Source organism: Peromyscus maniculatus, chromosome 12 (genome assembly GCF_049852395.1).
Source record: "Peromyscus maniculatus bairdii isolate BWxNUB_F1_BW_parent chromosome 12, HU_Pman_BW_mat_3.1, whole genome shotgun sequence".
NCBI classification, from domain to species: Eukaryota; Metazoa; Chordata; class Mammalia; order Rodentia; family Cricetidae; genus Peromyscus; species Peromyscus maniculatus.
In genome coordinates this window covers 36497878-36510522 of record NC_134863.1, presented here as the reverse complement: position 1 = coordinate 36510522, position 12645 = coordinate 36497878, and the positions used below count along the sequence as shown (strand labels likewise).

Here is a 12645-nt window from a genome sequence, read left to right as displayed (position 1 = left end):
ACTATGATGAAAAGCAACTTGAGGAAAAAAGGGTTTATTTCCCTGCACTGCTTACAGTTCATCATAAAGGGAAGTCAGAGCAAGAACTCAAGGCAGGAACTGAAATGGAGACATCAGAGGGCTGAGACTTGCTGCTCAGGCTTATGTTCAGCCACCTTTCTTATACCTACCAGGACCACCTGTCCAGGGATGATACTGCCCATAGTATCTGAGCCCTCTCCCATCAATCATTAATTAAGAAAATGGCTCACATGCTTGCCTGTGCGTCAATCTGATGGGGACATTTTCTCAATTGAGATTCTCTCTTTTCAGATGACTCCAGCTTCTACCAAGTTTATAAAAATCTAAGCAACACTTTCATCATCTGTCACTAGAGGAAGAGACTACCCAACTCACTCGAGATGTTTTCTTGCTAAGCATGAGTGTATATGTATGTTTTTTGATTCATTATAGCCAGGCAAGTTAGAAAGGAGGAAGCTGTAGAAAAATAAGTCAGTTTTAATGGCTCCTTGGAGATTCCCGTAAATCAGTTATGTATCTCCTTTTGAGGATCCTTCCTGAACTGTAAACACTGGTGCTAACAGTTACAGGTCCACAGGTCCACAGTGACTCTGTGGATAAGGTGCTGAAGCCAAACCTTTGGCTGTGTCCTGCTGTTCCTTCCTGGTTGTGTACCATTGGGCAAGGCCTTTATCTTGCAAGGCTTCATTTCTTTGGAAGCAAAATGGGGCTAATAGGATGCACCTCAATAGAATTGCTCTGAGGCTGAAAGGAGATCATTTGAGCTGATTGCTCAAGTGAAACCTGGAAGAAGTGTAATCCTTACCGTCACCATGATATCTATCCCCAATGTATCTTGCAGATAAGAAAGGTTCCCCGGTTTTGCAGCAAGCAGAGGTAGAGCTCATCGATCAAACCGTCTGTGTTTCCACCTATGGGATCATCACTTCCCGGATGCTCTGTGCAGGGGTTATGTCTGGCAAGAGCGATGCCTGCAAAGTAAGTCTTCCTCCTTCCCCTTACCTAACATGCCATGCTTTCCATAAATGCGTTCACATTTCAGCTACACAATACTGGTACTATCTAGGACAAGCCTTGTTCGTCCTTCCTTCATCTGAGTTGCCCAGATACTAATTATGATTCCATTGCCTAAGACCAGGGAAGCATGGAGAAAGAATGGGTTTAAAAAATTACCATCTACTTATGAGTGAGTACATACCATGTTTGTCTTTCTGAGTCTGGGTTACCTCACTCAGGATGACTTTTTTTCTAGTCCCACCCATTTGCCTTCAGATTTCCCGGTGTCCTTGTTTTTAACAGCTGAGTAATACTCCATTGTGTAAATGTACCACATTTTCTTTATCCATTCCTCTGCTGAGGGGTACCTAGGTTGTTTCTAGGTTATGGCAATTAGGGGCACCTAGGTTGTTTCTAGGTTATGGCTATTATAAATAAAGCTGCTATGAACATAGTTGAGCAAGTGTCCTTGTGGCATGATTGAGCATCCTTTGCATATATGCCCAATAGTGGTATAGCTGGGTCTTGTGGTAGGTTGATTCTCAGTTTTTTGAGAAACCTCCACTCTGACTTCCAAAGTGGTTGTACAAGTTATGCACTCTCACCAGCAATGGAGGAGTGTTCCCCTTGCTCCACATCCTCTCCAGCATGAGCTGTAGCTTGGATCTCTTGTGCGACTCCAAACAGAAGGAACAGGTGCTCTCTCCAACTCTTTAACTGGCTTTTGGGACCCTACTCCTTATACTGGGTTGACTTTTCCAGCCTGAATACATGGGGAAGACTTTATATGCCATGTTTTATTGATACTCATGGGACACCTGCCCTTTCCTAAACATAAACAGAGGAGGAGTGGATGAGGTGGGGGACAGAAGGGGGTTGGGAGGGACTGGGAGGAGGGAAGGAAGGACAAACTATGGCCAAGATGTAAAATAAATGAATAAATAAATAAATTTATTAAAAAATAAGGAATAGACAGAAGAAATTTCCACCAACACATAGCACATACAGAGTACCCCAGTGTTGCTACTTGTTCCCTTAGCAGCAGAACTACAGGATTCATTTACCTGTTACTCTGATGCATAGTCTGGGGAAGGGAAGAGGAAGGAGGCCAGGACAGAACACACTCATGTAGGCTCCACAGTTGTCCTGGGAGCTAGTGTTCTGGGGTTCACTACCCTGAGCCTTTAATTCCAATCCGTGCAGATCCCTCTCTGTTCTACAAAGAGCAAATAGATGATTCAGAACATAAGGAGCAATGGGGGCCTTTTCCACATTTTGCCAACCTTAGTTACAATGCTAGCACCTCATCTTCTTATACTGATGACTTCCATCCTCTGAGATCTTATTTGGTAGCAAGTACTAGGCAAGGTGTAGCTAGAGTTTTCCTGCCTGGCCCACAGTCAGGACAAATCTCTGTCATCTGCCAGTCCCACAGCTGCTCAGACCCAACCAAGTAAACACAGAGACTTATATTGTTTAAACTGTTTGGCCTAATGGCTCAGGCTTCTAGCTATCTAGTTCTTACAACTTAAATTAATTCATTTCTATAAATCTATACCTTGCCACGTGGCTCGTGGCTTACCGGCATCTTCACATGCTGCTTGTCATGGTGGCAGCTGGTAGTGTCTCCTTCTGCCTTCCTGTTCTTTCTTTTCTCCTCTCTGTTAGTCCCACCTATACTTCCTGCCTAGCCATTGGCCAATCAGTGTTTTATTTATTGACCAATCAGAGTAATTTGACATACAGACCATCCCATAGCAGCAAGGTCCTATATATGAATTCATTCACATCACCCTATCATCTTTATTCTGTAGCAAAGGGTAAACAGAGGCTAATGTTAGTGTGCTTTAGGTGCTTGTCATGATTGGTCATCTACATAGCTGTGGTCTACACAAGCACAAAGGTTTGGGCATTACATTAGACTTATAGAGCCAGCAACAATAATAAAGACCCGGCTTCCCTACTAGTCAGAATCTACCTAACGAGTTGTGAAATTACTGAACTGAGTGAGATACAGGGGGACATCTGCAGCATGTTCTTCGCTTCACCTCTAAAACAGAAACACAAAAAGCCAGATATTACACTTAAAGACCCAGGCTGTAGGGATTGTTTAAACCATAAATTATTACAGCTTCTGCTGTGTGGAGCTGAGCTGTCAGAGGCATTCTCAGATGAAAGCAGATGGCAGCCAGCAGCTCTTCGGGTCGCTTCAGTGGACCTGGCTGACTAAATCTTTTCTCCTTTCACCTTGGGTCAGTGAGCCAACTGCTGAAGCTGAATGGTCCACAAATGGAAGTTAGTCTTCCAAGACAACTGTGATGTCTTTATGATGATAAAGTGAACCCAGGCGATGCTCGGCATATAGCCAACACTAATTAGACATCAGCCCCTACTTTTGTTACTACTTTTGTGCTGCAATGACTACTAGTAGTTAATTCTTGGGGAATTTGTGAGAATTGCTTTCTCTTGCACAAACAAAACCGTGTCTGAATGAACACAACCTATTAAACACAAAAATGATGGAGATATATGTCTTCACGTTTACATTATCTTTTTGTGTAGGGAGATTCAGGTGGACCTTTGTCTTGTCGAAGAAAGAGTGATGGAAAATGGATTCTGACTGGCATTGTTAGCTGGGGACATGGATGTGGAAGACCAAATTTTCCTGGTGTTTACACAAGGGTGTCAAATTTTGTTCCCTGGATTCATAAGTATGTCCCTTCTCTTTTGTAACTGTACCTGTTGGATTTTTGACTGTGATTTACATGATAGATTCTCCAAAAAAGTGTGTAATTATGATCAATAAAATTAATCTTTTTTTTTCAACTGGAAATGTCAGATTGAGCACATCTGATATTCATTGCAAAGTAGACAAATTAATATATATTCCATAAAAGTTCCCCAAGTATATAATGATATTCACTCCAAGGTATCAAAATGTTATTGACTCACGGATGGAAGAAAACAAATGCAATCTCACAAACCAAGCCTCTAAAATAAAATGAGAACTCAGAGAGACAGATAAATATCTTTCCTGTGTGTTCCAACGCAAGCAGAAATGCTTACAAGGATTGAGACAAACACAGCACACAGCTAAGAAATTTCAGGGAAGCCACACCTGACTGTTACCATTCTCACAAAACTCCATGCACCAAACAACGGCACCTCGCAAACAGACATAAAGCAGAATTTGGTAACTGGCCGAGGAGAGAGGGACAGTGTTGCTATTCAATCCAATCTGTTCTACCTACGCCATGTTGGACCATGGCTGCACAGGAGCCATGCTGTATACAGAGAAAGAGATCCACCTCGACACAAAACTGAGAGTGGATCCACTCCCACACAAAGCTAAGGGTTTGCAATCTTCAGTGAAGTGATAGAAAGCAATATGGTAAGAGTTGGCCTGAAGCACATCTGTGGGATCCTCATCTTGATAAAGGTGGACAACAGTGAAGGGCCAGGGGCATTTTTGGTGAGTGTTCTGAGAGTTAAACTTTTTAGCTATGTTATCTCCTGGCCTTTCATTCTTTTTGTAAAATTTAAATTGTCAAGATTTTCTTTTTTTATTTTCAAAGCCTTGTAGTGCTTTGAATAGCTGTAAGTCTACAGTGCCGGCTCAACATATTCCAGTTCTTGATTTATCTTAATTTAGAGAGTTTCTCACTACACCTTAGAATAACATTTTCACTGTCAGAGCCCAGAGTTTAACCATGGTACCAAACATGGGAGAAAAAAGAATATTATTTATTTTCCCTGAAACAAAGTCAAAGGAGAAATAACAATACTATTGTTAAATGGGGCTCAGAATACTGTGTAGAATTGCAGAGAAAGTTGAAAAGTGAAAGGAGAGAGAACAGAAAGTGTTATTTTCCAAATTAGTAAAAATGACTGAAAAATTCTGACTACCTCTAGATAATGAATATTCCCAGTTCATGGAACATATTTTGATTTTCTAAGAGACTTTCCTTGGGAATAAGGACAAATATCACAATCACAGCATCTCTCTGGTGGCTGCGGATGTAACCCAGGGATAGACCATTTACCTGGGATAGACCCCAGTACTGTAAAGAAAAGATACATTTCTAAATGTTTCCAAGATGTCTGGAGTCCCCACATTGGTCTTAATAACGTGTGTGTGTCGGGGGAAGTGCAGTGGTTCTGAGCAGAAGGCTGAGAGGCAAGGTCTTAGGACCAACACCCAAGGCACTCTTTGCTTTGCAAACGTAATTCCAGGCTCACTAAGCCAGTTCTAAGCTATGCACAGGGTGTGGAGGGCACTGTGTGTTTGCGTGTGCATACCGACACAAGCGCTGTGCTTTTTCCTCAGGTGGGGTGTTTATGGTCCCTCCTCTCAAAGATAAAACAGTAACGAGCAAATCAGTAACGTTTTATGAGTTCTTGCTTCTGCCGGCCGCTTTCTTCTGTTCTGAGTAACACTCTGTGCTGTGCGTGGGGACCTAACACGTGCGTTGCTGACGTCCCAAATAGGCTGTCCTAACTGCTATCAGCGATACTGCCACTGCCCCTATGCCTGAATCAGCTTGGAAGGGGAATTATGCGGCTGGGTATCATTCATCTTCATGTGCTCATAACCCAGCAGGCTGCCTGACACACGGAAGATTATTCATAGCTGTTTGTTGATTCGGTAGATGAACACCCTCGCTAGACAGTGAGGACTGGAGTAAGCTTCAGCGTCACACTGGTCCAGGGAGAAGGCAAACTGGGACTGCATCCCGCCACCCCACCCCAACCCCCCCGCCCCAAGCCTATTCCTTGTCACAGTCCAGCTTGCAAACAGGCCATGTGAGCCGGTCTGGGTCTCCATCCACAGGGAAACGCATGGCAGGTAGCACCCTGAACAAACCAGAAAAACAGCCCTCCTCTACTCTGGAGCCCAAGGCATCAGGGTCCCACCCGCATCTACCTTTGCGGAGCAAGGTCAGCTATCAAAGGCCAGAGAGCTTCCACTCGCTGGCTTCGCCCCTCCCCTTCAGGCCAGCCGCTACAGGTAGATCTGGCGCCGCCCGAGGACTGCCTGCCGCGCCAGGTGGGTGGAGTGTGAGCTGAGGACTCTCCCTGTCCTGGACTCTGCACCCTTAGGTGCCTGGGTCTTGCCTCTCTCCGGAACGTCTGTTCTCTGCGCTGCCATGGAAGCGGCCAGAACCCCATCGCCCCGGGAACAGCTGGAGCTCTCGATCCTGGAAGGGCAGCAGGAAGAGCTGACGCCTCTCAACAGCCTCCAGATCCAGCCTTCCTCCGCAGAGCGCTCTAGCCCAGCCCAGGTAAGGACTTGGAGCTCTGGCGTGTGACAGCAGGAAAGGGGCCCCACACTGTTTAAGGGCGCTAGGGTTCCCTTTCAGCGTCCGGGACGCGCAAAGAGGGTGCCAGGCGAAAGAAGGCAAGAATGCCTTTCGGCTGGACCCCTGCACTACTGAGACCTCACCTAGAAACACTTCAGGAGCCCTGGGAAGGGGAGTGGCTTTTCCTTTCAATGGAGACAGACACCTAGGAGGTAGAGGTGGTGTTTGAAAGTTATATAAATTTTAATTTGGTTTTTCTTTCTTTCTCAAGCAAGAAGAGAACGATGGGTTGAATCATATTCGCTTTCTCTCCCTCTTCCCCCTCAGCACACCCCCGCCCCCCACCAACACTGGGACCATACAGTCCACTACCCCCTATCTCTACCCGGTTCTGTCCTCTGCCCTTCCCCATCTTCAAACACACTCTGTTTCTCCTACTTTGGTCCGGAAGAGTGATAGGCAAAGAACACAAGGAGGAAAGAACTGTGGCCAGACATAGGGTTGGTCCCGTGAACTTACCGGCTCAGAGAAGAAGAGAAATAACATCAAAGGTCTACCTAAGAACTAGCCTTGCTGTCTTTTCATCTCTGAGGAAGTCCTTGGGGTTGTGTAGGTTAAAACTCTTTTCTGATTCAGCCATGGCAGTGGCTGAACTTTATCCACAGATCAAATACTTGTAAAACATCAGAGAGCTTGAATTCTGAGCTGCCTGTCTTCTGATTAACCCCTGAGGTTAGCTTGAGTTTTACTGGGCACACTCAACTCTCTGGACGCCTCGTTTTAGCGTGGTGTTTCTCACCCCACTCCATCCCTCTTGTGCCCAAGTGATGATTTTAGTAGAAAATCCAAAGCCTGAAAACATTACTCTTGGTTGGCAGCAACTCCTGGAAACGGTGTGGCGATACCTTATTTCATAAGTACCTTGGAGAAGAATTTGCACCTTAGGTTTGTATGAAATTGGACCACAGATGAATTAAATTTGGAAAATATGGTTGAAGGCTAGTGCAGGTAGCCATAACTAGGAACTTTCTGTATGGTCCTCCAAGGCAGGGGCTGAGCATGGGAATTAGAAATAATTGCTTCAAGTCAGTTAGGCCCACCACACCCCCAAAGATTCAGGTATTCTCTAGGGAAAAAAAAAAAAAGGTGTGAGCTCGGACAAGGCTGTGAAATGATGTAATATCATATGCTCCATTTAGGCTTCTGGGAGCCCCAGACTGCCTGTGGACAACAACTGAGAAAAATGCCAAATCCATGCTGAGTATCAGAATTCTATAACTGCTTTGCACCTGCCTTGTGGAGATTATGCTTTCATGTCCTAGTGACTTCCTTGTTAGTCAGATGTACACAGATATGCCAGACTTCCTGCTAATATGGCCGTGTACGTCACTAAATAGTAAAGTTTCAGTGACTGGTGGAATGGAGTGAGGGTGAAGGGATCCATGAGAACCCGAAGGGCCTTCTAGAAATACTTGAATGGTGACATTTTTATTAGGAGAGAACGGACAAAAAAAACCCCCTCAAAACCTTCGCCTAGTGTGTTAATCATCCTGATTCTATAGAACAGGTGGAAATGCACTTCAGTTATTGGGGTTATTGGGGTTCAGTAAGGACTAGCTTGCACAAGCACAGGTTTTAGATGCTTAAGGTTTTTGTGTCAAGGTCTTCAGTTGTGTGATACTAGTTCTGAGTTTGATGCTTGCTTAAGTCCATATACTTTCCATGCTCTATGCTTTGTGCCTGTCTTACGTGAAATATCATGACACATAAATGTAGTTAATTATTATCAGCTTAGAAGGAGCTGTGCTAGTTAGCATAAACCATCAACTTGAGACAGCCTAGAATCACCTGACAAGAGAGTCTCGATTGAGTAATAGTATCGGGTTGGTATGTGATATGTTTGTGAGGGATTGTCTAGATTATCAATGGGTATAGGAGGGTCCAGGCTACTGTGGGGGATACCATTCCTAGGGTGGTATCCCTGGGCCGTAAGAAGACTGGTTAATCATGAGCCAGTGTGGGAGCCAGCCAACAGTATTCTTCCATGGATTCTGCTTCAAGTTCTTGCTTGAGCTCCTTTCCTGGCTTCCCTCAGTGATGACCTGTGGCCTGGAAGGGTAAACCAAACAAGCCCTTTCTGTCTTCTCCTAAGTTGTTTTTGCTCAGGGTGTTTTTTTTTTTTTTTTTTTTTAATCACAGCAACAGAAATGAAACCAGAGCAGGGAGGGTGTTGGTTTTCTGGTTTCACAAATGAAAGAGCTGAGTGAAGAAACTTAGGCTCAGAGATGCAACCAAACTGCCCAGGTTCACTCAGTGGAGCCCCCTAATGTTTGGACTCAGAGCTCCAAGGTCTCAGATCTATGCTGTTAATCAATTTAAAGAAAATATTACATTTATTTCCTCTGTGTGTATGTGTGTGTACATGTGCCATGGTGCACATATGGAAATCAGAGGATGACTTTCTGGAGTCAATGTTTTTTCCTTCTAACATGTGTAGACGGATATTTTCCTGTCCTGACCACCTGTTCCCAAATACCTGGCAGCTGCTTCCCAAATTACCACACAGAGGCTTGATATTATCTATAAATGATTGGCTGGTAGCTCAGGCTTGGTACTAGCTAACTCTTACACTTAAATTAACCCATATTTCTTATCTATGCTTTGCCATATGGCTCATGACTTCTTACGTCATTTTCTATACATCCTGCTTCTTCTGTGGCTGGATGGCATCTCCTCTGACTCTGCCCTTCCTCATCCCATCATTCCCAGTTTGGCTGTCCTGCCTAACTTTATCCTGTTCAGCTATTGGCCAGTCAGCTTGTTTATTAAACCAATCATGGTGACAAATCTTCACAGTTACAAAAGGATTTTCCACAGCAACCATGTGTGACCCAGGGATCAAATTCAGGGTGTCAGGCTTGGCTGCAAGGACCTTTACCTGCTGTACCATCTTGCTGGCCTCTGCTAATTAATATTATCATGCATAGATAAATACATATGACATGACTTATACCATTTCACTTATAGTTGCCTCAACTACAAATTATGTATTACTAATAAATATATGCAGTTGGGTAATATATTTATTTTTAAATGACACATGAGGACCAGAGTGGCAAATCTAGCTGCTGAGGAAATTGCAGGTGGATGGATGAATGGATGATGGGCAGGGAATAATACTGAGATCACAGCATCCCATTAGTGTAGGTGTCTTCCTGTTTGGAAAAGTTGAGCTACGGGAGTATGTGAGGAATTTTTCTCTCTTTCTTAATCTGGAATTGGAATGTAGGGGAAAAGGAATATAAGTCATGGAACTCCATTTTGTCTATTGTTATCACAGGTTAATAACCTTGGGCAAAAAATTACAAAAAAAATTGTAGGTGATAAGGTAAGACTGGAGGCCCTGACTCAGCAGTCCAGAGACATCTTAAGCGATGACATCATCATTGTATTAACAATAAATGAGTAAATTGAGTGTTCTGTGGTAACCAAGGCTTATTTGAGCTAACAAATTAGCCCTATTGCTGTGCGTCATTCAGTCTTGAACAGAAATCAACTGACTCTTTTGTGTTTTGGGTGAAAGGTGTGTTTTGATCAAATGCCAACGCGTCCTGATCCTGTATTAATGTCACATATTTGGTGGTTTACCTGGGGAGGTGGCGGATCTCTTGTAGAGTGTTCAGAGAAAAGCCTTGAAAATTCCACAGCTGTCTAATGCAATCATCGAACGCAAGGTGGAGTTTGCAAGCACCTTGTGAAAGAACCTGCCTGGGGCCTTTCAACAGATCACTGGTACACACCAAATTAGATCCAACTAACCTTAGCAGCAATAAAACCCTGAGTTGTTGGACCTGAGCAATTACTCAGGGCTCATGTGTTGAAGGTTTGGTTTCCAAATGCCTCAATGTACAACAATGGGGCTTTCGAAGGTAATTGAATCCCGAGGGCTTTGACTCCACTTATGCTGCTAGATTCATAATTTGATGACGGGATTGGAAAATACTGGATTCTTTAGGAGGTAGAGCCTACTTGGAGAAAGTATTCTCTGGGGTATGTCCTGGAAGGCTCTGATTGGTGCCCCACTCCTTCGACATTTTCTCTTTGCTTTCTGATTATGAGGTGAATGGTCTCATACTCCCACTGCTGTGGTGTTCTGCCATGGAGTTAGCTGACCGTGGACCCAAACCATGAAAACCACCTATTAAACCATAGTCCAAATAAATCTTTGAGCTGGTTTTCTCAGGTATTTTGTTATAGCAAGGGAAAGCTAACACACACACATGCTTTGCAGTAGGCTCTAGCTTTTCACTCTCTAATTTCAATTTCATGACTCTTGATGACACTACATCCCAATCCTTAGATTATTCTGTTGGCCAGTTCTGTTATGAATCAGCAAATGCTGGTTCCTGTTTTTTTAATACCTTCAAAAACCCTTCTTTCCATGTACAATGACAAAGATCAGGTTCTCACTTATACACTGAAGTTTAAAATGTTGATCTTTCAAAAGCAGAGAGCAGAAGCATCGTTATCACAGCCAGGGTAGGGAATAGGGAATGGAGGGATGGGCAGCAGGTGGTCAATAGGCACAGAGGTACAGTCAGACAGGGGAATGTCTCACAATGCTCTGTAGCACAGTAGAGAAATGACAGTTGACAATGAATTGTACATTTAAAAACAACTAGAAATGATAAACATTGGAGATGATGGGTCTACCCTTAAACCTGACACATGGATTTGGACATATCTCAGTGAACTCCATAAATATATACAGTTTTCACATGAGTTAGAAATAAATACAAGCCAGGCAGTGGTAATTCATACCTTTAATCCCAGCACCTTGGGAGGCAGAGGTAAGTGGAGTTCTGTGAGTTTGAGGCCAGTCTGGTCTACAAACTGAGTTCCAGGACAGCCAGGGCTATCACACAGAGAAACCTTGTCTCAAAATAAAATAAAATAAAAAGGAAGAAAATGAAATAAAAGAAACACAAGTTTTTAAAACTCTAAGGATAAAAATCCTGCCTCCTGTCTCCACTTCAAAACTCCCAAAGGGCCTTTGAGTAACTTCCTCTTGAGGTTCCATTCTGCCCTGTTCTAAGTGTGATTCAGTGGAGTGTGTCCCCTTGAGGTTAAGGAGCTGATGGCCTTAATTATGCATCAGTCTCTAGTAGGACTTTGAGACTATTTGTTGAAATCCAATGACTACCTCACAACTTCTGTTTGTTTTCTAGACGGACAAGGAAAGTCCCTGGAGTCCCTGTAACAAGATTGTGGTTGGAAGATGTAAACTGTGGATGGTCATTGTCACCATTTTCGTGTGTTTCGCTATAGTGATCATTATAAGTTTATGCCTTATAGGAGGTAAGGAATCCATTAACTATGTTGACACATTTGAAGACCTGATTGAATGCTTGTGGCTTACACTGAAATGGAACATGTACGTACTGCTATTTTACTATTTGTAACATTAATTGAAATATGGCTTGGGCAGCTGGTCATGATGATTTACAGCTGTAATCCTAGTCCTTGAGAGGCTGAGAAGGCATCTCTAGCTAAAGACCATCTTGGGCTATATTGTGAGCTTGAGGACAACCAGGGGGTACAAAGTTAGACCTTTTCTCAAACAAACAAACAAACAAACATCAAATAGAACAAAACTGGCTTGGAATATGTTGTGTGAGTGTGAGATATACACAAATCTCTCTCTGTTGCTTATTTTAAAATGGAAGAAGTATGAAGACTATTATTTTTCTTTAAAATTTTCTCATTGGTCTCCAAAGAAGTTCCTTAAATTAAAAAAATATAATATTTATTACTTTAAAATTCTGTATCTAGGTGTGTGTGTGTGTGTGTGTGTGTGTGTGTGTGTGTGTTTGTGTGTGAGATGTCCATATGTGCACATGAGTGCAGGGGCTGCACTAGTCCAGACGAGGGCACTGGAGCTTTTGCAACTGTAGAGACAAGCAGTGAGCTGCCCTGTGTGGGTGCTGAGAACTTAACATGTGTCCTCAAAAGAACCGGAAGCACTCTATCTCTCGGCCATCTTTCTGCTGCTTCAAATTTGAACTTGAACACTAATCTACATTTTATTACATTTTAATACCTGCCTCTTTGAATTTTCTTACGATTTGTTTAAGGAAAATCATTTAGTATATTTGGTATTAAATGATAAAATAATAAGTAATGTATTTGAGAGAGTTTAAAAAAAAAACTTTACTGAGGTATGTTGCAATAAGCCAGTGGTTTCCAACCTGTGGATTATGGCCCCTTTGGAGGTTGCATATCAGATATCCTGTATATCAGATAGCTACATTATGATAGCTACATTATG

The 12645-nt window shown here is 43.1% G+C and overlaps 2 protein-coding genes across 3 annotated transcripts in view; both read left to right on the top strand.

Annotated features, from left to right (window-relative positions):
• The window catches only part of Tmprss7 (transmembrane serine protease 7), a 35783-nt gene extending 32012 nt beyond the window's left edge, over positions 1–3771 (top strand). For both annotated transcript variants that reach the window (XM_006975785.4, XM_076548889.1), the window contains 2 exons: positions 863–999; positions 3580–3771. In XM_006975785.4, coding sequence (XP_006975847.2) covers positions 863–999; positions 3580–3750 — 308 coding nt within the window. In that variant the 3' untranslated portion in view covers positions 3751–3771. The remainder of the gene's footprint in view (positions 1–862; positions 1000–3579) is intronic.
• A 2393-nt stretch (positions 3772–6164) lies between these two features.
• C12H3orf52 (chromosome 12 C3orf52 homolog) overlaps positions 6165–12645 on the top strand; it is a 32349-nt gene continuing 25868 nt past the window's right edge. Inside the window, exons 1-2 of the mRNA XM_015994701.3 lie at positions 6165–6299; positions 11546–11675. Of these exons, the coding sequence (XP_015850187.1) occupies positions 6165–6299; positions 11546–11675 (265 nt within the window). The remainder of the gene's footprint in view (positions 6300–11545; positions 11676–12645) is intronic.